This window comes from Pongo abelii, chromosome 4 (genome assembly GCF_028885655.2).
Source record: "Pongo abelii isolate AG06213 chromosome 4, NHGRI_mPonAbe1-v2.0_pri, whole genome shotgun sequence".
Classification (NCBI taxonomy): Eukaryota; Metazoa; Chordata; class Mammalia; order Primates; family Hominidae; genus Pongo; species Pongo abelii.
Window position 1 is genome coordinate 123,318,459 of NC_071989.2, and position 24,184 is coordinate 123,342,642.

At 35.1% G+C, this 24,184-nt stretch overlaps 1 protein-coding gene across 3 annotated transcripts in view; it reads right to left on the reverse strand.

Moving 5' to 3' along the window:
• Positions 1-390: 390 nt before the first annotated feature.
• The window catches only part of PGGT1B (protein geranylgeranyltransferase type I subunit beta), a 59,059-nt gene continuing 35,265 nt past the window's right edge, over positions 391-24,184 (reverse strand). The window contains exons 7-10 of one of the 3 annotated variants that reach the window (XM_054555836.2): positions 15,307-15,491; positions 9,016-9,124; positions 4,646-4,728; positions 391-4,452 (exon numbers count right to left, since the gene is read on the reverse strand). In XM_054555836.2, coding sequence (XP_054411811.2) covers positions 4,423-4,452; positions 4,646-4,728; positions 9,016-9,124; positions 15,307-15,491 — 407 coding nt within the window. In that variant the 3' untranslated portion in view covers positions 391-4,422. Of the gene's footprint in view, positions 4,729-9,015; positions 9,125-15,306; positions 15,492-24,184 lie in introns of all 3 variants that reach the window. The other 2 variants (XM_054555835.2, XM_024247628.3) reach the window with 2 other exon arrangements.

Here is a 24,184-nt window from a genome sequence, read left to right on the forward strand (position 1 = left end):
GGAAGGTCTCTTTTGCTTTGAAATTTAAGATGCTGGCTTTTAGGTAGAGGTACAATGTTAATAGATTATTCACCAATTTCTACTTAGTATATTTAACATAAGTGAGTGCTCAATTCTATCATGTCTTTTCTGCAAAGATGAAGATTTTTTTTAACTCTTAATGTGAATATTAACAGATTATCTAGTATTGAATTACTCTTGCATTCTTACAATAAACCCAACTTAGTCATGATTACCTTTTGAAAGTGCTGTTGGACTGTTTGCTAATGTTATCATTAAAACTTTTTATTAATATTCATGAGATTGCTCTATAACTTTCTTTTTGGTACAATCTTTGTCAGGTTTTTGAACCAATGCTATTACATTCATTTTATACAATGAATTTAGGAGTTTTTCTTTTTTTTTTTTTTTTTTTTTTGGCACTGTGAGGTTCAAGATTCTTTTTCTAGTCTCTGGAATTGTTTAAGCAAGAACGGGATTATTTAATCTTAAAAGGTTTGGTAGAAATCCCCTTGTAACAGTCTGGGCTTGATGCTTCTTTTGGTAAGGGGTACTTTTAACTATTTGTTTCTTCTATGGTAATTGGTTTGTTGTGACTTTATCTATCTAGAGTAAATTTTGGCAATTTGCATTTTTCTCAAAATAGTTTTTGAATTTATTGTGTAAAATTGCTCAAAATAGTCAATTTAAACAAATTCCCTGTTTTACTATTTCCCCCTTGTCATTTAAATTTTTGTATTTGTGCTTCCTCCTTTTTTTCTGAAATAGGTTAGCTGGTAGTTTATCTCACTCAACTCCCCGCACTACCCATCACCAACTTAGATTTATTATTGCCTCTATTGTTTTGGTTTTCTACTAGTAATTATTTTTTGCTTTTATTAATTCCTTCCTTCTGCTTTATTTTTCTTTTTACTCCAAGTGTTTGGTATTTGGTTTTTACCTTTTCCTACTTTTATTGATAACTGTACTAAATACTATAAATTTCCTGTCATATTTGCATTTTATTTTTTGGCAAATATTAGGTTTTTATCTGTCTTGTGGTCATGTCCTTCCAGTGTGCTTTCATTGTCTGTGAGGATGTTGATCTATTTATTCTCTTATTTCTTATACTAACTTTGACTGGAGTTGGACTGTAATCCTGGCTCAGTTACTCTTTTTTTCCCCTTAACTGAAATGAGTTTTTCTGTACTTTTAGGAGGAAGGAGTGGCTCTAGGATGACTTCACAGCCTTAGAGCTCCCATTTTCACAGTGATTTAAAAGAATATATATATATATATATATATATGAAAATACATATATATAATGTCTCTGTATCTTGGCCTTTCTTCCCAATACTTATCTAGATCTTCTTGCTTTTGTCCTATTTTACCCATCCTGCCCATTTGGATTCTAATTCTAGAAGTTTGTCCTCAGTGCTGGGCTTTGTCTCATAAGCTTCAAGAGGTACACAGTGTAAAACCCAGACTGCTCTAATGCAGTCAGCAGACCTTATCATATTGCTTTAACATTCATCTGCAAATGGGATTCTGTAGTCACTTCCCAGTTTCAGTGTCTGTTCTTAGATTGGCCCACGGCACTTTGTAGTGAGAAACTGTGGGCAGTGTTGTAGTTCTCCAATTTGCAGAGCTGTCAGAAACCAGCTGCCTTCCTTCTACTTCCTCCCACAGATACTGAAACTATGTGGTTCAGTGGTTTGTCCTCACTTAGTTGTATTTTGAAGTTCATAGAGATACCTTGTCATCTAGCGTTGTAATAGGGTCTGTGGCTATCCCAGTTGCTCTGTATTCTTATGGGGAGATTAGAAAACAACACTATTGTCATCATTTTCCCTGAGGTTAAACTGTTAAGACCTCTTTCTGTTGTAGAAGAGAGGTTTTAATTACAAAAATAATTTTATGATCATTATAAAGAAACTATAATATGAAATTTGCTGTATTCCAGGTACTATCCTAAGTGCTTTATCTGTATTATCTCATTTAATCCTAAACCCTGTGTGTTAGGTTTTACCTATTTTCCTTATTTTATCCATGGCAGAGTTAGGTCCAAGATCATGCTGCTGAACTGGCAAATCTTGGATTTAAACCCAGGTCATCTGATTCCAGAGCACCTCCTCATTAACTGTCTCTCAAAAATGATCAGGTCCAACAGTTTTCAAATTATATATCACTGTCAGCAAGATTTCTATATGAATTTAGATTAAATATAAATAACTAAAGATCTAATAACACATATATATTATAGATCAAATCTAAAAACACTGAAATGATAAACAGGTTAAATTATGCCATATGATCTGATTAATCTCATTTGTATGCAGATGCTCAAAATAAAGCTCCTCCTCCTACCTTCTAAAAAAAAAATACCACAAAATTAAGAGGCGGGAAGGAGACAAGTATAGAGTAGGAAATACAGCTTTTTGAGATTTCGGACTTCATATTTTCCCTCATTACATGACTCCTCCTAAGGAATAAAGTGTATATGTGAAATATTGCTTATAATTTATTTAATCGATAAATACTTTTCTTGTAAATAACTATTTAGAAAAGTTAGAAATAGTATCTCCACAATTCACACTGGCCTGCTATTTTCTGGTCAATTCAGTCGCTGTGGAATGTGAACATTTATGAGTCCATAAAGTTTCACAAGAAATTCTCCCATGAATATATCAATTAGAAGCATACTAAAATTTATAATCTTATGGTATTAAATTATAAGGAGTTACAAAATATTTAGCCTTATAAAATACTTTTAGATTGGAATTTTTCTCTAACATTTATGAATACAGTCACTGTTACTACCTTTATTGCCTTCTAACCTTTCTTGGTGATATAGAAAAAACAATTTGGGCTTTTTATATAGTCCTAAAGCCATTATATATATGCTACTTCAACTTCCAATGTCTAAGAGATGACTTAGTTTGAGATATGGATGTCTTCATCTGCCAGGATTTAAATAGTAGCAACTGGAATAACTCACAGAAGGATAACATCTGTTATTAAGCTTACTTTTTCCCCCACCATCAGAAGATTTATTTTATTTCTAATTAAAAAACATACAGTTGGCAAACTCAGGTTTAAAACTAAGCATGCCAATAATAAATGAATCATCTCTCCAAGTACATAGTGTTTCCCTTGGGAAGGACTGTTATTTCAGAACATTTTTTTCCTCTGATTTAGAAAAAAAGATAACATTTAAAATATTACAATGCCTAAACAGTGATACCAGTAATCCAGTTTTTATACTGATACTTGTATTTCAACATTTATTATCACCAAGACTAACTTAAAGCCAACTCCTTTAGTGAAGAGATTTCTCTCCCCATTTCAGTACTAGACTCATAGTTCTGAATGTCACTGAGCAAGTAACGGATATGAGTTATTGATAAATTAATTACTAATGAAGAGTTTTTATACTACCTCCTTTACAATTAGCTAGTTCACAGACTTAAAACAAAACAATGAACAAAAACAAAACCCTATTTCTTACCCTCTAAATGGTCGCATTTCCCTTTCACTTACCTGAAAATATGAGAATAAAAATGACCATGTATAGAGTTACACCACTGAATCTGTTTGAATGGTTCTGTTTTTGTATTTTTTACTTATTTGAAAAAAATTAGAAAAGTATTAGTTTGAAATTAGAGCAGCTAACACACTGGGGGCAACAAATTAAAAAATTCAAATGGCTAAAAATGAAAACACAAAGTATCTTTCCTTCTAGATAAAAAAGACTGTTTTCTTCCTAGAAAGCAAAAAAAAAAAAAAAAAAAAAAGGCAACTAATGATTTGAGAATAAAATCAAACACAACTGGTATTCACCACAGCAATGTCTAAATAAATGACCCACATAGCACAAAACTTTCTCATTCACAATCACATAAAGTTGCTTTTCCCTCAGTTACATAATAGTTGTCTTCAAACAATCTCCTTTTAGAAAACTATCACATTAGTTAAACCTATTTATTCTTACTATGAAGTTATTAATTTCATTTATATAGGCCACACAGGTTTAATTGGCACACTTTACTTAAGAATAAGACAAAATAAGTCACTCTTCTTTAAAAAAAATTATGGTCATCTGTTTTCAAAGAATAATCCCAGATACTTAATTCATTAAAGCAAATTTTCTACCATCAGCAGTGAGCTTTTCAAATGATCACTAAGTGTTCACCTGAAGATTATCAATGCTATGTGAAGTGTAAACTTGAAAATTTGTCCTTTTCATAATAAGATACAATTTGCACTGAAGAGTTTTTAAAAAGATAACCTACACACATACAGTTAATTTGCCTCAAACAACTTCTTAGAAATACGGTATAAACATTTAAGAACCACGACAAAGTTGTGGTTCAAACTTCAACAAAGATTTTCTTGAAACCCAGTATAAAGATTACTGGCTCAAGACCATATCCCAAAGTGACATCAGCAGGAGATTTGATTGTAAGACTCTACCTTTTAAAAAAAGAGCACACTTGGTTATACATGGCTTTTAAACTTGAGCTACAGTTATGCTACAAATCCCCCCACCCTCCCAATCTAAAATCAGTCATGTGGAGATATGTACATTCTCTGAGCATTGTTTAGAGTCCTTGGTTTTCCAGCTTTGATGGAGATCTAGAAGGCGTTCAGAAGTCCGTGTGCTTACATTCAGAGCAGGATGAACCTTACAAATTCCACTTTCCTCCATTAGTGACAGGCCACAGATCCCAAAGTATGCATGCAAAGCATCTAAAAAGAAGGCATTTAAAGCATCATAATAGGTATTCTTACTTGCACATTCTACAGAATATTTTAGCCACATATTTACCAGCCCATCACTCCATTGAAAGTTTAGAGAAATGCTAATATAGTTTTAAAAATATTTGCTTTCTCAAAGTCTCAAACACCAATTTAAAAAAAAACCCAGATGATCAAAATAAAATATTTTAATCATGAAAATATCATTAACGAAGGAAAACAGTTTCCAGCTGAAGAGCTGATACTGTCCATAACCTCTGTGATTAAAAGACAGGAGGAGCAGCAGTCATATGTAAGACTTCTCATTTTGGGGAGTTTCCCTTTTTGCTTACTAGAGAACATGGAAACGAGTAGCTTCAATGCTATATCATTAAGTTTTTTTTCTTTAAAACGAAAACAAAACTCTGAATCTAAGTTGCAATATCCCTTGCTCCACGTTTTACCTCTGAAAGTTCCTAAACCATATGCAGTACTATCCTAACACTGTGTTAAATAACAGGAGCTTAGGCAAAAATAATCCATTCTGGAATGCTGTGCCATATTTAATCCTCCTATTTAGGGTAATGTCAGTCATTGTAAAAATATCTGATCTGACAATAAAAACAAACTCACATTCTATTTGGTTGAAATAATATGAGTGCTCATACCATGACAATTCTGCACTGGCTCACTAGTTTCCCATCTTTCGGGGGCAGCGATCCTCTTCTATTAAAGTGGCCAATGAAATCACATGGCCATTCCTGCCTAGGAGTCTTATGCAGACTTCTGAAGAGCTCAGAGCTTTGCAGTTATAGGAACATTAAAAAGACAGTTTTGTACCAGTCAAAATTTTTCTCTATTTTTGAATTGGCTGACATTTATGGCCTTAAGAGCTATTAAAGTTCAAAACAGGCTGGGTGTGGTGGCTCACACCTGTAATCCCAGCACTTTGGGAGGCCGAGAAGGGCATATTGCTTGAGCCGCAGGAGTTTGATACCAGCCTGGGCAATACGGTGAAGCTCCATCTCTACAAAAAATACCAAAATTACCAGGTACGGTGGTGTGTGCCTGTAGTTCCGGCTACTCGGGAGGCTGAGGTGGGAAGCTCACCTGAGCCTAGGGAGGTTGAGGCTGCAGTGAGGCATGATTATATCACTGCACTCTAGCCTGGGCAAAATAATGAGACCCTGTCTCAAAACAACACAACAAAAAGCTCAAAACATCTTACCACGTCAAACTTTGTCAAAAGAGTTAAAGAAAAAGCTTTACTCACAAGAGTATCACTTATTTTTCAAAACAGAAATGACAAATAGCTGTGCTTACTCAATGCCATTGTGAAAATGTTATTTAACTAATGGAGGCCCATGTTGATCACCTTTTAGGCCTTTTCAGAAAATACTTAGGTTTCTTCTGGCTCACTTTCCTTTGACTTTCAGACTATAAAAAATAAATTTGATTTCACCTGTAATATTACATCATTCCATATAGTTATTCTAAAACTACAAAGGGTACAAAGCAACATTAAGCTTTGTTTTCTAGAAACTAGGAAACTTTTCTAGGAAAAAGTACAACAAAAAATATACACCCATAATAACATAAAATAGAACTGTGTAAAACTAAAATCTCTCTGGATAAAGTAACAAATAAAACTTATTTTTTTCTCAAAAAGATTTTTGTAACAGCCAATGAGATCAGAACTCAAATGTTTCAAGCCTCAAATTGTTTTTTTTTAAAAAACTCCTTATCTGTAAGTGGCAACGTACAAGCACTTTAGATGTGGAAATATATGTTTACTCCATAATAAAGCACTTTAGATGTTGAAATATATATTTACTCCATAATAAAAGGTCATTCTTTTGAAGTTTCTTTCATAAATGTATATAAAATCCCTTTGTGTCAAATTTTCCACTAAATTCACTAGAATGAAGAATAAGCTTAATTTTAAAGAATCTTGTTAAAATGATTATAAAGGTTCTGGGACCAGATCTTTACACATAAATTCAATTTAGCAAAGCCTTTCTATGCTTTCTATTGCGTACTCTGAAAACATTGTAATGTATCTGTAAAAAGTAAGTAGTACATCCAAATATTTACACAAATGTTAAAGTTAGCAACTGATCTCTCCGGAAAAAGCCTCAAGAACTTTCTTTTAAAAAAGCTTTTGGAAACACTGAATGTATTTCAAGTATGTTTATACAAGAAATGTTTTCTAAGAGACTGTCATTTCCCTATTCCCATTATTTGTTAAAACAGTACCCTGCACTGATGGAAAACATGGAATGAAGACCAAAATAATTCTCAGTTTTGAGGCACTAGAGATATCAAAAATTTCAAAATATTATTTTGCTTGAGAAATTAACTTCTGAAAACATACTTTGGCTTACGACTTTGAAAGCAATGTACACTTTCTCTAAGAAGACATGTTTTACTATTGATTGGTTGATTGAGACAGAGTCTCGCTTTGTCGCCCAGGCTGGAGTGCAATGGTGAGATCTTGGCTCACTGCAACCTCCACCTCCTGGGTTCAAGCAATTCTCCTGCCTCAGCTCCTGAGTAGCTGGTACTACAGGTGTGCACCACCATGCCTGGCTATTTTTGTATTTTTGGTAGAGATGGGGTCTCGCTATGTTGGCCAGGCTGGTCTTGAACTCCTGATTTCAAGTGATTCACCAGCATCAGCCTCCCAAAGCTGGGATTACAGGCATGAGCCACTGCATCCAGCCATTTATTTTATTTTATTTTTTGAGACATACTCTTGCTGTGTTGCCCAGGCTGGAGTGCAGTGGTGTGATCTTGGCTCACTGCAACCTCTGCATCCCAGGTTCAGGCAATTCTTCTGCCCCAGCCTCCCGAGTAGCTGGGATTACAGGCACCCACCACCAAGCCTGGCTAATTATTGTATTTTTAGTAGAGGCAGTGTTTCACCATGTGGCCAGGCTAGTCTCAAATTCCTGACCTTAAGTGATCCACCCACCTCAGCCTCCCAAACTGTTGGGATTACAGGTGTGAGCCAACGCACCTGGCCTAGAAAGCATGTTTTATATGAAAATATAGGCAAGTAGGGGTGTAAGGAAATATTCCTGCTCATTTCAAATACAAAAATATGATTTCATGAGCTCCTTATTTATATTCTGATTCAAGTACACATTCCAACCATAGCAGTTCTGTGATGGAAGATGAGTTGATGAGGCACTTTCAAGGCTGATAATAAAAACCACGACTCTATTGCAATACTGGCAAAAACAATCATTCCTTGTGTCTACTTTCATATTTGTAACTAATTCTTTAACTACTTGCTTATCAAAAGTGTGGGTGTTTGAAATTTTTTTAACACACACTTAAATGGATTTTTATAGGGAAGCTGTATATAGACTCATTTTGCTGGATGTGAAAACGTAAGTCGGGTGAGGTGTAGGCTACAGAATGATGCTAGAGGTGGGAGAGGAGCCAAATTTTGGAAGGGCCTTGGGTGCCATGCCATTTATATTGTCTGAATCTGTTGAAATTTGGAGAACAAGAGTATGGGAAGTGAGAAACACATATATTCAGGATTTAAAATATTTTATTTAATACTTTTTTTTTTTTTTTTAGACAAAGAGTCTCGCTCTGTCACACAGGCTGGAGGGCAGTGGTGCAATCTTGGCTCACTGGAACCTCTGCTTCCTGGGTTTAAGTGACTCTCCTGCCTCAGACTCCCGCATAGCTGGGACTACAGGCACGCATCACCACACCTGGCTAATTTTTGTATTTTTAGTAGAGTCGGGGTTTCAACATATTGGCCAGGCTGGTCTTGAACTCCTGACCTCAAGTGATCCACCTGCCTTGACTTCCCAAAGTGTTGGTGTTACAGGCATGAGCCACTGCACCCGGCCTATTTAATGACTTCTGAAAAGAGTAAGAACTGATTCCCTTCAGGATTGGGAGTAATTTATTATACTTAGCTCAAGTCATGACTAATAATCCTAATGGCTTTGGATGGGTTAAATAATTCTCTTCTTTGAAAAGGACCCATTCAGACCATCTACATTATTGCTGCAAATGAAATAAAACATTACTAAGTAAAATATTTGGGAAAAAAATGCACACCATTCCCATGCATCTTGATAATAAACTCTTTCCTTTATACTCTCCAATACCCTAAATTTATCCTAAGCTTACACAATATACCTTTTAAAAAATATTATTCAATGTAACTTTGCAACTGGATATATTTTCTATCATATGCCTTTTCTGATAAAGATGCTTGAAGATCTATTCAGGAAATAAAGGTTGTTCTGGATTCACAAAGAAAATAATTACCTGGATGACTGTCTGGCCACTTGGCAAATCCCCCTACAAGGCGATCTTGAGTTGATAAGATGTAATTTCTATTTTTCTCAAAGTTAGTGTATTGGAAAATTTTTAGAAGCTGAAATGACATGACAAATAAAAATTTACTGACATAAAACTCATATCAACCTTTGGCTCAAATTTCAAATATGTGTCATTTAGATATGCTTTTCTTTAGCTAAGGTGCTCAGACCAAGTCTCTGGGGCCTTGAGCACTTTTGAAATTAGTAAATCACATTAACTTTTAAATTTTCTTATCAAATCTACTCTCCTTTTCTCAACCCTCTATTTCCTTCTTCTGAACCAGGCCAACTGAACCCTTTAAATCACATTAAGCTAAATTCAAAAGACAACTCGAATCCACTCAACATAATCAGTCATTTAAAAAAGTACAATTTTATCTACCCATATTTTAACTCTTATGATAAGCTCTTGAGCTATTAGTTATAAACTAGTAGTAATTGGAACTAAAAATATTTTTTAAAAAAAGAGCAAACAAAAATTACTAACCAGATGCTACAGACAGTTTTGAAAATAGTAAAAAAGTATAGCTCTTTAATTAGGAAAGAAAAAGGTAAGAAAAATGATTGCAACTTAAAAAACTATATAGTTTTTAATGATTTAGGACATGTACTTGGCTTTTCTCTCAAGATTCCATAAAAGTAAAATACAAATAAATAAATAATACTGTGAAGTTCAAGATGAGGTGCACAGTAGGTAAGAGGGTTCAAGACATTTCTGATGATACAAAGCAATTTAATATACGTTAATGAACCAGAGAGAGCCACAGCTTTTAGTGACTGATGAAGAAGCATTATTTCTCAAAAAGAAAAGCTAAACTCATAAGAAAGTTATGGTACAAACAAGAAACAAATTTATTCATTTACATTGATTTAATTAATAAAATATAAGGAAAAAGACTTTTTTGAATCTTGATGTTAGGAATATTTTCCATCAGTGGCACATTGGTCATTACATAAAAATGAAAAAATTATAATACTAACACTGCACTTGGCTCAGCAATAAACAATATTTTCACTATCCCATAATAAGTGTTGATTACTGGTTTTTAAATTTTAGAATCAACCTATAGGCAAAGGCTGAAAGATGTGATTATTAATACTGAACAAAAATATGAAAGTTTCCTAACTTGACATTATAAAAATAAAAGTAACCTTATATAGCATTGGAAGGTAGAAGATGAGGAAAAGATTCAGAACTAAATATAACGGGTAACAATTTGTTGGAAAAGTGAGAGGCTAAATCTTAATTCTCATAGTTGGGAATCATCAATAATGTCTAAAGGTGATAAGAAGTCAGTCTGTGATTTAAAGTCATGGTAATGTCCACAAGATTTAAAACATTTTATTATTATTATTATTATTCTTTAAGTTTTAGGGTACATGTGCACAATGTGCAGGTTAGTTACATATGTATACATGTGCCATGCTGGTATGCTGCACCCACTAACTCGTCATTTAGCATTAGGTATATCTCCTAAAGCTATCCCTCCCCCCTCCCCTGACCCCACAACAGTCCCCAGAGTGTGATGTTCCCCTTCCTGTGTCCATGTGTTCTCACTGTTCAATTCCCACCTATGAGTGAGAATATGTGGTGTTTGGTTTTTTGTTCTTGCGATAGTTTACTGAGAATGATGGTTTCCAATTTAATCCATGTCCCTACAAAGGATGTGAACTCATCATTTTTTATGGCTGCATAGTATTCCATGGTATATATGTACCACATTTTCTTAATCCAGTCTATCATTGTTGGACATTTGGGTTGGTTCCAAGTCTTTGCTATTGTGAATAGTGCCACAATAAACATACGTGTGCATGTGTCTTTATAGCAGCATGATTTATAGTCCTTTGGGTATATCTCTGGTAATGGGATGGCTGGGTCAAATGGTATTTCTAGTTCTAGATCCCTGAGGAATCGCCACACTGACTTCCACAAGGGTTGAACTAGTTTACAGTCCCACCGACAGTGTAAAAGTGTTCCTATTTCTCCACATCCTCTCCAGCACCTGTTGTTTCCTGACTTTTTAATGATTGCCATTCTAACTCGTGTGAGATGGTATCTCATTGTGGTTTTGATTTGCATTTCTCTGATGGCCAGTGATGGTGAGCATTTTTTCATGTGTTTTTTAGCTGCATAAATGTCTTCTTTTGAGAAGTGTCTGTTCATGTCCTTCGCCCACTTTTTGATGGGGTTGTTTGTTTTTTTCTTGTAAATTTGTTGGAGTTCATTGTAGATTCTGGATATTAGCCCTTTGTCAGATGAGTAGGGTGTGAAAATTTTCTCCCATTTTGTAGGTTGCCTGTTCACTCTGATGCTAGTTTCTTTTGCTATGCAGAAATTCTTCAGTTTAATTAGATCCCATTTGTCAATTTTGGCTTTTATTGCCATTGCTTTTGGTGTTTTAGACATGAAGTCCTTGCCCATGCCTATGTCCTGAATGGTAATGCCTAGGTTTTCTTCTAGGGTTTTTATGGTTTTAGGTCTAATGTTTTAAGTATTTAATCCATCTTGAATTAATTTTTGTATAAGGTGTTAGGAAGGGATCCAGTTCCAGCTTTCTACATACGGCTAGCCAGTGTTCCCAGCACCATTTATTAAACAGGGAATCCTTTCCCCATTGCTTGTTTTTCTCAGGTTTGTCAAAGATCAGATAGTTGTAGATATGCGGCGTTAACATTTTTAAAAAATTTAAAAGTGGTTGCCTTCAGAAAGCTGTCAAAGCTACTGATGTCAAATAAAAAAGACTTGGGACAACTTGAAAGGGTTCCTATAGACTAAAGATGGGACAATTTAAGCATTTTTTATATATATATATATATATATATATATATGTCATATATAACTAATACATGTAATATATGACTAAAAAATGTTAAAATCTACGTATTCACAATGATCCTAAAAAAAAACAAAAAACAAAAAAAAAACCCAAACTCTAAAATCTAATATTTTATTGGAAAGGCTGAGGGCATGGTAGGGAACCAACTCATTTTGTTGAACACTATTAAGGGAAAGAATTCGGTATTTATGTGTCCTTCTCTGTACAAAGTATATCTCAGGATAAGGTAAAATTCTTCTTTAAAAAACAATGCTAGTTAATAAATTGAGAAGGAATGAAAGAATACCACTGTTTTGTAACCTCTTAATGCCATAATTGATTTAAGCAATGATCCTTAATGCCTGTTAAAACTATTCCATAAAAAGTTGATAGTTTCTATAGACTAGCAATGAACAATCCAAAAGGAAATTAAGAAAGCAATTTCATTTACAAGCGCATCTAAAATGATTAAACACTGAGAATTTAATCTTAACAAAAAGGTGAAAGATTTGTATGTTGAAAACTACAAAACATTGCTGAAAGAAATTGAAGACCACCTATATAAATGGAAAAGCATCCTGTGCTCATGGATAGGAACACTCAACAGTGTCAAGATATCACTACTACCCAAAGTGATCTACAGATTCAATGCAATTCCCATCAAAATTTCAAAAGACTTTTTTGCAGAAATGGGAAAGTCAATTACCAGATTCATATCAAATTGCAAGGGGCTCCTAATAGCCAAAACAATCTTGAAAAAGAAAAGTTGGAAGTCTCAAACTTCTTGACTTTGAAACTTACTGCAAAGCTACAGTAATTAAAACAGTATAGCACTGGCCCAAGGGCAGCCATATAAAACAATGGAATAAAATAGGAAGTCCAGAAACAAACCTCACATATATATAGTCAACTGACTTTTGACAAGGGTGCCAAAACCATTTAACGGAAAAGGACAGTCTTTTCAACATATGGTGCCAGGAAAATTAGATATCCACATGTCAAAGAATGAGGTTGGATCTTACCTTACATCACATACAATAATTAACTCAAAATTGATGAAAGGCCCAACATTAAGGCCTAAAACCATAAAATTATTAGAAGAAAACACTGGGGAAAATCTTTATGACAGTGGATTCAGCAATAATTTTATGGACATGACACCAATAACACAAGCAATAAAAGAAAAATTTAGATAAAATTGGACTGCATCAAAAAACTTTTGTGCATTAAAGGACACCATCAACAGAGTAAAAAGGCAACTCAAGGAATGAGAAAATATTTGCAAATCATATATCTATCTGAGAAGGGATTAATATCCAGAATATATGAACTCCCACAACTTTATAACAACAAAAGAAACCAGATTTAAAAATAGGCAAAGGGCTTGAATAGATCTCCCAAGAAGATATGCAAATGACCAATAAGTACACAGAAAGACACTCAATATCATTAGAAAAAAGCAAATCAAAACCACAATGAAATGACACTTCAGATCCATTAGGATGGCTATTATATTAATATATATACATAAAAGCAAACAGAAAAAACAAATGTTGGTGAGGATGTAGAGAAAATGGAACTCTCATACATTGCTAGAGGGAATATAAAATGTTGTAGCTGCTGTGGAAAAGTTTGGCATTTCCTCAAAAAGTTAAATGAAGAACTACCATATGACCCAGCAATTCCACTCCTATATACATACTGTACCCCTCAAAAATGAAAGCAGGGACTTGAATATATATTTATACACCCATGTTTTTAGCAGTATTATTTGCAATAGCCAAAAGGTGAAAACAACGCAAGTGACCATCAACAGATAAATGAAGAAGGAAAATGTGGTATTTATATACAATGGAATATTATTATTCAGCCATTAAAAAAATGAAATTTTGATATATGCCATGTCATAAATAAACCCTGAAACCATTATGCTAAGTGAAATAAGCCAGAAACAGAAGGACAAATATTGTATGATTTCACCTATATGAGGTACCTAGAATAGACAAATTCATAGTGACAGAGAGTAGAGGAGAGGTTACCAAGCTGAGGGGAAAGAAGAATAGGGAATTATTGTTTAATGTATACAGGATTTATGTTGGGTATAATGAAACGGTTTTGCATAGTAGTGATTACACAACATTGTAAACGGAATTAATGCTAGTGAACTGTATACTTACAAATGTTTAAACTGATAAGTATGATGTGCTATGTATATTTTCAACTCTGGAGCTCTTTGATTAAAAGGAGAGATAATTGGATATTACATGCCTCTTGATGTGATACAATAGGAAATATACATGATACAACAGGAAATCACTGGATATTTAATGATAATAAGAAATTATGGCTACTTGTTTAGATGTGATAACAACACTAAGGTTCTGTTTTTTTTAAAAGTTATTTTCATTTAGAGATTATATTAAAAAATTTCCAGAGAATATAAAAATGATATATGGGATCTGCTTTAAAATAATTCAGTGAATTGAAGGGAATTAGAGTATGGATGAAGAAAGGGTAGCTTCGGGTTGATAATTGTTGAGACTGGTTGATGGACACATGGGTGTTGTTATGCCTTTCTCTTTGCTTTTGAATATGCTTGAAATTTCCCACAGTCAAAAAAAATTGAAATGCACCTGAGAAATGGTACTACAAGTGAGGAGAGACAGGGAGACTACTGTCATCATTTTAAATCATCCTTTTCCAAATTTTTTTCAATCTTATACATAAATTTTAAGAGAAAAAATTAGGATATTATGGAGAAGACAAACATGGACTTCTCTAACAGACTCCTGTTAGATGGCAGAATATCAGAACAAGGTAACAATTCTTAAAGATGAAAAGGCAACTTTAAGACATAGAAAACTTGTGTGTATTTAGTGACCAAATAACCTTATGGAATTAGGTATATTAAAAGGTAGTAGAGATGGGAAAAAATGTGCTGGCATGTCAATTGATGAGTTTCAGAAGGTTTAAACAAATAAATAATAAAAAAGTCCTTATATGGTTTTTGAAGAAATGACCCATGGTTTGTCTTTTAAGATTAATACCTTCCCAAAAAATCTTTACTGGTATCATTTTCAGACAGATCCCTGATTTATATGAACTAGTCAGTTCCAAGTTTTTTATTACCTTATACCCACAAGAAAGTAAGTATTTAATATGTTCTATGTAAGGTTTAAGTAGGCATAAAACTCAAGTTCTGGGCTACTTGAGTTTTCTAAGAATGAAAATTTTCAAGCAGCATAAGAGATCACTGAATTCTATGGAAAAACCATACAGAGACTAGCTTTGGCACAGCAAAAGAGAAAATCCAGTAGCCTAAACCTAACAATATTTAATATACATTACAAAGATCAAACCTTTTTAGCACAATTTATATGAACACAGAATATAGGTTTATCATTTTTTATTATTTCTCTTACCTTTAGAGTTGCTCCCACCCAAAAAGAATAACAGGTGTCTACAGGCTTATTAGGTCTTCCATGATAACCATTTTGTTGCCTCATTATACACCACCTCTTTATCCTGTTCAATTCTTTTTCTGAAAAAACTTCTTCTAGTTTACCCATCAGACATAGTGAGGCAATGCCACAAAAAGTTGATCCTCCTGTTAATCAAAACCACACAACGTTTTAAACTTCAAATTAGATGCTTATGAAAATAGTACAAAATGTTCAAGGGGAAAAAGTGGTTATATAATTCTACAAAATAGTGAAATAAATTTAAATTTAAAAGATGAGATTTTAAAATAACCACTAAACACAAGTCTTCAATATTTGATAAAACAGAGAATATAAAGCTATAAGAAACATTTTACTTATGAAAAAAAGTAAGACTTGGAACAAGATTAAGGAACTTGTTTAAAATTACATGGTTAACGGCAGATTTGGAACTAAAGTCCGGGACTGCTAACTCCCTGTCCAGGACCCAACCACCTGAGACTGATTTTTAAGTCCCTTAAAGACAGTATATTGCTTATGAATTGAGGCTCCATCAACCCTAAGCTACAAACAAGTTTTCACAAATAACATAAACAAGTCAGAAGCTGATATACAGATATTACAACTAGTCAGCTTAAGAATTTTAAGGAAGTAGTTTACAGTCCCACCAACAGTGTAAAGGTGTTCCTATTTACTAGTTCAACCATTGTGGAAGACAGTGTGGCGATTTTTCAAGGATCTAGAACTAGAAATACCATTTGACCCAGCGATCCCATTACTGGGTATATACCCAAAGGATTATAAATCATGCTGCTATAAAGACACATGTACACGTATGTTTATTGTGGCACTATTCACAATAGCAAAGACTTGGAACCAACCCAAACATCCATCAATGATAGACTGGATTAAGAAAATGCACACACCATGGAATACTATGTAGCCATAAAAACGGATGAGTTCACATCCTTTGTAGGGACATGGATGAAGCTGGAAACCATCATTCTGAGCACACTATCGCAAGGACAGAAAACCAAACACCGCATGTTCTCACTCATAGGTGGGAACTGAACAATGAGAACACCTGGACACAGGGTGGGGAACATCACACACAGGGGCCTGTTGTGGGGTGGGGGCAGCAGGGAGGGATAGCATTAGGAGAAATACCTAATGTAAATGATGAGTTAATGGGTGCAGCACACCAACATGGCACATGTATACATATGTAACAAACCTGCACGTTGTGCACATGTACCCTAGAACTTACAGTATAAAAAAAAAAAGAATTTTAAGGAAGAAAAGAATGGTTGGGGGTGGGTGCGGTAGGAAAGAGGGAAAACAAATATGAAAGCAGATGCACAGCATTACTTCAAAACGTATCCATACCCACTGCGTAGGCTGAATAATGCCTCCCCAATACTTAAGTCCTAATCCCTGGAACCCATGAATGTTACTTTATATGGAGAAAGAGGCTTTGCAAATGTGATTAAGTTAAATGATCTTGAAATGCGGAGATTATTCAGTATTATCTGGATGGGGCCCTAATTGTACTCACAAGTGCCATTATAAGAGGAGAGAAGGAGATGAGACTAACAGAGAGGAGGTGGCAATGCAACTATGGTGCCAGAGATTTGAGTGTTGTAGCCAAAGGCAAGGAATGCCAGCAGCCACTAGAAGCTGGAAAGAGTCAAGGGACAGATTCTCCTCTGGAGACACTGTTGGCGAAAGGAGCCAGCCCTGTTGACATCTTGATTTTAGCCCTGTAAGTCTCGGTTCACACTTAGTCACAGATGTACAGCTCTGGCCGGAAATGGAGAGAATAAATTTGTGTTGCTTTATGCCCCTATATTTGTGCTAAAATATTATGGCAGCGATAGAAAACTAATACACTCACAAAGGTACTTTCCTTTGTGAAATGAAAAGTCACTATTTTTCCATATAAGAAAAGAAACAACAGTTTTTACTGGCACTATTTGTTGTCAACTCCAAACAATTTGAAAATACTCATACTTGCAATTTATTATGACTTCACCTAGTGATTTTTATTAATTTCAGCAATTTAAATGTCTTGTTCCTAATATATCTCATGCCTTAACTTTCCTTTTGGTGTTACAAATCTTGAATGTATTCTCTGGCAAAGGAAAGGTGAGCATTCCCTCTAGAAAACTCAAGGTAGCTATCATATTAGAAGTGTTACTGTCAGTTAAGAACTATTTAATCTTCAGAATTAGTTGGAACATCTATGTTAGTCTTGAGTGAATCAAAAGAAAAGCTAAAAAAAAAATTATTACAACCTTTTAAAATAATTTCTATTAAGCAACTAGTAATCTTATTTCCTTTTCAAATGACTCACTAGTTTCAATTTTTCTTTCATGATAACCAAGCCATGACTTCAAGTTTTATTACATCATTAAATATAAAGTCTCTAATAGACAGTAAATAACCTTTCAAACTCCCGAAAAGTAAAAAGAGGCAATTAAGGATTACTCTTCAAACTACTTATTAGGATTACTTAATGCAAACTGGCACAACTCAAAGAAAAAACGCTCTTCACTTTGTCCAAACTACTAGATTTTGAAAATAGTAACTCCAGAAGTAAGTTTGGACTCTGGGTTGCCAGAAACATTTACAAAGTCTATGCTTTAACATTCATTTACCAACAGGTAAGCCTATTGCTCCTAAAGTCTCTTGTTTACACAAATCTCTAAAAAACTAGTTACAAAACCCTGTATAAAAACTATGTTAGGCTGGGCATGGTGGCTCATGCCTATAATCCCACCATTTTGGGAAGCCAAAGTGAGAGAACTGTTTGAGCTCAGGAGTTCGAGACCAGCCTGGGCAACATAAGGAGACCCTGTCTCTACAAAAAAATATTTTAAAAATTGGCCAGGCATGGTGGTGTGCACCTGTGGTCCCAGCAACTCGGAAGGTGGAAGTAGGAGGATCGCTTGACTGCACCCCAGCCTGGGCCACAGAGCGAGACTATGTCTCAAAAAAAAAAAAAAGTAGTAGTATGTTGGAAGAGTGTTAAAGGCAGACATAAAAACAAGAAGAAAAGAAAAGTGACATCTTGATAATAAGTAGATTACAAAATTCTATTTAAAAACAGGCACAACAACTAAAATGGAATATCTTTTTGGGGCTAAATGGGGTTAGATCAATGATCTATACACACTTCAAAATATTTCAAGAATACTATATCATTATATTAAAAGTACAATACTAGAATTGTTCTTTATTATGATTTGAATTCATCAAGAGAAGGTGAAACTGTGCTCATTATGCCTTAGTTGAAGATACAGTGTGAACAAAACTTTAAGGATAATAGTAAGAATATTAAGGCAAACACAAATAAAAGAAAAAGAAAGATTTTCATCTGAAATGGTTAAAAGTTTGCCACCTACGTGATGTGCTTCAGTTATATGGAGAATTAGCATATGCAGAATACCTCAGTCATAAAACATCACAGATGAAAGGGACCATAGAGACTCTCTCTTAACCTACCCCAATTCTTCCAAGTGCAGGGTAAAGGAGGTGTTCCTGACTTCAGCTCTGTTATGTTATGATCTACTTATATTTTAACAGTGTAATAGTTATAACTTATTTTGCTCCCACAGGTTTTCCAGCTCCGTTTTAGAGATTCTCTTAGTACTTGTACGTACCAAGTTATCAGAAAGAATCCATGTCCTCTGAAATTTAAGGTAGTCAACAATCATATAGCTAAAATAGAAAACTAAGTTAATAGGCACATAAATAAGTACATCATTTTACAATTAAACACCATATTAAAAAGGTGAAGTAAACATTTTTTTTTTTTTTTTTTTGAGACAGTCTTGCTCTGCCACCCAGCTTGGAGTGCAGTGGTGTGATCTCGGCTCACTGCAACCTCCGCCTCCTGGGTTCAAACAATTCTTGTGCCTCTGCCTCCCGAGTAGCTAGGATTACAGGTGTGTGCCACCACGTTTGGCTAATTTTTTTTGTATTTTTAGCAGAGATGGGGTTTCATCATGTTGGCCAGGCTGGTCCTGAACTCCTGACCTCAAGTGATCCACCCACATCGGCCTCCCAAAGTGTTGGGATTACAGGCAGAGCCACCATGGCCAAGTGAAGTAAATTCAAGGGAGTTGAATATTTAGATTTAACATTTATCTTTATAATTAAGAAGTAGAGATATTTTAAAAGAATCATGGAACCAAATTAATTTATCTGAACTTCTGCATTATGAATCCTGAGTTGGCGGGGGTGGCGGTGGGGGCAGCGAGAATAGTTTTATCTCTAACAAGGCAGGAAAATTCAATTCTTCCAAAACAAAAGGAACATTTTACCCTAAAACTGTACAAGATGAGTATCCCTAATCCAAACTTCTGAAATCTGAAATGCTCCCAAATCCGAAACTTTTTGAGCGCCTGCATGACACTCAAAGGAAATGTCCACTGGAACATTTCAAATTTCTGATTTCTAGATTAGGGAAGCTTAATTGGTAAGTATAATGCAAATATTCCATAATCCAAAACACTTCTGGACCCAAGTATTTTGGATAAGGGATACTCAACATGTACTATCTCAAGGGAATCATGGGGATAAAGTGAATCACTACATTTGATGATCACAGCCTAAAAGGATAAAATATGTCTGTTTAGTTTTCATGAAAAATGGGCTCCAAGCTAAGCAACAGCTGGAGAAGAGTAGTTGAATTAAAATATATACATATATTAAATAATATTTAAATTGGGGAATGAGAAAGGCACATGAAGAAACTAAATTAATAACAAACTAACAGAAGTACACATTCCAAATTCAACTTTCCAAGCAAGAGATGCAAAGTGGAATACAGGACAACTAATTCATCAAATAGTACATTGTACAAAGGCATATGGAATAAGACATATATGACCAGCTTACAATCCAGCAAAGATAAACAGAGGTAACTACAATCCAGCAAAGATAAACAGAGGTAACTACCATAAAAATGGCATGAATGAAGTATTATGGGAATACAGAAAAGGGAAATATTGCTCAGAACTAAGGGGGACAAAAGATGAAGAAATGTTTTATAGAGAAGGTGACATTTGAACCCATGGAAACAGGTATAGAAAGATAGATTAAACTCTGACGGTTATGAAAAGAGAAACAAGCAGAAGCAGGTGGAAAGGAAACATTTCAAGCAAAGGAAAAGGAATATTAGCAACGTCCAGAGGTGAAAAGCCACGTACAAATGTTTGGAGAGTATGTTTTCTTACAACCTAGAGCGCATGGAAGGGGTCACTCAGATGTGGGTCTACAAAGCTAGACTGGAATCAAATTACAGAGGAATAAGCTAAGGGACTTAAATGTAGGCAGAATGAGATTACTGAGCAAGCACAGGGTTTTAAAGTTGGTTATGACACTTACCTGATATGTAAGCCTACTAAGCAAGTGACTTCTCTGAGTGAAATAACAATAATTATTGTGGTTTTGTACTGTGTCAACTTGGCTAAGCTAGAATTCTGTTCCCCAGGACCCACTTCCCTGTATGGCCAAAAGTTAGAGAAATCTGTGTGAGACTTGTAAGGTGGAAGTCAAATAGCACTCATTACCCTGGTTATGGTTAGAGGAGGTAAGCAACAAAGGCAGTGATGCTGGTACAGTCCAGCTTGCCCTCATTCTCCCATAAACTTGGCATCCAAATTCTTCTTACTCTTGCCCTGGTTATGTCAGGCCCACATACAGATGCAGGAGCACCAGCCCTTCACAGACTTATCCACCACAGTCACAATCTGGCAGGTGACTGTGTCTGGCTTTCTAGATTTCCCTGCATGGCCTGACTTGTCCACCTGTGCCACTGCTTCAGGAGGCTTGTCAGTGATTTTCCCTGACTCTCCAACTACCCCTTTTAGGTTCTTCTCCATCTTCTTCCACAATTGTGTATAAAATCATATTTCTATTACAGCCTTTATTCTTTAATACTCATAGTGGTTTTACCTCTCTGAGTTCTGACTAAAACAAAAATGTCTATTCTCAGAGGGTTGATATGGGGATTCAATGAGACTGTATGTAAAGTATCAGATGGTAGTGGGCACACAGCAGCTGGTTAATAAATACATTATTTTCCCCTTAGTCTGTAGATCAGGGATTATAAGTTGCTAATTTATGGAGGACAACTGGTGTAACTGGCAAATTAAAAACAAAAGCAGAAAAGGAGATTAAAATTAAACTGAAAATTCCAGATTGCTGGCTTCCCCCAGGCCAAAAAAAATTTTTTTAAAAATCAATAAATCTACGTTATTTCTGAACAGCAACAACAGGCTGAAGAGGAGAATGACGGTTTTAAAAATATGCAGTTTGAGATACTGAAGTCATATCGAGAAAGATGCCTCGCAAGCAAATGGAAAGGGGGCTATGCAGCACAGAAGTAACAGCACAGATTGGGAAACACAGTTTTGGGTGCCATTAACACAGAGATAATTAATAAAGAACCATCTGTTTGTTCAATTATGTGCCAAGCATGTTACAGGTGTAGAGGATACATCAGTGTGTAACACAGGCAAAAATCTCTGTTCTCATGAGGTTTAAGTGAGAAGAAGCAGACAATAAACAAATAGATAAAACATAGGTCGTTTATAAAATAGTAAGTGATACGGAGAAAGATAAATCTAGAAAGGGGGTTAGAGAATGGAATGTGTATGTGTAGTTGGTTTGCAATTCTATTATAAATATTCCATGTGTATCTGGGTGGTTTGCAATTTTAAATCAGGAGCTTGAACCAAGATCTGAAGGATGTGAAAGAAAACCAGGTGTACGCTGGGGGTGGAGGATGATGGAGGAAGATTCTATGTACGAGGAACAGCATGTACAAAAGCCTTGAGATTTAGAAAGAACTATTCAAAGAAAAGAAAGCTGAACTGAGGTAAAGAAGTGACAGGAAGAAACAAAGATGGTGAAGGAACCAGAAGTAATTCATGAGGAAGTAGGACAAGTGGAAAGTGACGTTTTAAGAAAGAAGTGGGGAGGTTAATAGCTCAAATGCTTCAATAAATATAAGATGAGGAATGAGAAAAAGATATTGGATTTGAAATACAGATCACTCATAACTTTCAAAGACAAACTTCCTAAGTTGCTGAAGGCTTACACAGAGAATTACAGAACAAGTCATTTGTGAAGAAAGGTGAATAGTACATTTGGACCACTTTTCCAAAGACAGTAACAATAAAAAAGAAAAAGAGAGAACACAATGACTTGATGGGTTGCCAAATTGCAGGACTACTTTTTAGAAAGAGGTTTCACTTGCTAGTATAGATAGTGATGAGAAGGGGAAAGAAAATTAAACCAAAATCCTTTAGGGTAGTACTTCCCAGCCTATCTAACCTCATAGCACACAAAGAAAATTATAATATTTGGTATTTGTAGGCCATACTGTAATACTGAGGAAAATGCTCCTGGCGAGAAACAACCTTACCAGGGACTCCAGATACCCAGGTCCTGCTTGGTTGTTCCAAAGGCTGAAGGGGCTATACTTTGGTATAATAACCTATTTAAGATATACAAATACACTGTGACACTATGATTAAAAGGCCTTCCTCTAGGGCTTTAGGCCTAAAACCTACCAAGCCAAATTTACAGATAGAAGGAAGATATACGCTTTGGGCATGAACTATAGCCCATCACTGATGATCCTAATGGGTACAGCCTACTCAAGCCATACCAATTCAAAATCATGGCTTGTATAACTCAGGAAGATTTTTTCCTGACAGGACCCATTAGACAGTGTCATGTTTGGGCAGCCCCTCTGTTTCATATTCCAGAGAATATAATCCCAATGTCTTGGAAATAATATCAGCTGTCTCACAGGTGAGGTGACTCCTTAGCCAGAGTGTACATTAATACCACCTACAATAGTAAACACCAGATCCTGTCTTCTCAGAAATTCTTAGAGCCACCAGATTTCCTCTTTGTACAACTATAACTATATCCCTCTTGATCATGTGGCAATGGCTAGTAACATAATTGTTATTGCCAGCTCCTCCCACCCTCCATCTCACAGAGACTCAGGCACACACAAAAACTACGGTGTCATAATTATAGTATGGCTTCAGAGGAAACTCCAGGACAGTGTTCTATATACCCCTACATACTCTACAACTACCTAAATTGAAGAAGGGAGTGAAGAGGTGAGAAGAGGAGGAAATACTTGATAGGACAAAATCCCAGAGTATATACAAGGCTATAGGGTTAAGGAATATTTGTTAGAAATATCTTTTTATATAGGTTTATGATTTACAAACCACTTTCCCCCATATCTCTTATAATACTAACAACAATCGTAAAGAAAGATGCAATTCTTTCTACTCTGTTGATGTGGAAACCCTCCGAGAAATTACGTGAGGAGCCAAGGTCACTCAGTTGGTGTCAGGGCTGAGACAAGAACACTGATCTGTTCTTTCTGCTACATTATGCTAGCAAAGGGATGGAGATAACAAATAATTATATGGAAAACTGCTGTGATGAGGAAGAAACTGAAGTTCACTCAGAGAGGCTCCATGACCTGGCCTCTTTCTTTTTAGAAAAGAAGAATGGAAGCTTATTTATTTCCAAATGGAAATTTCAACTTGAGAGAATTCAGGCTATTGATGTGCTGACAAACTTAGTGACTATCACATCATTTTTCTAGTTCTGCCAAAGTGGAAAAAAACATGAAAGAAAAGACTGTATTAATGTTTGCACTGAATACAAGCTAAGCAGCAAAATGTTTTACAACCATTACTAATAATAATTTTATTAAGGAAGGTAAATAAAAATGTTCATTTCTTCATAAACTTGTTCATTCATATTTAATATTCTTTATTTGGTCTAGCCTTTTAGAGTTATGCCAAAGAAAACCTGT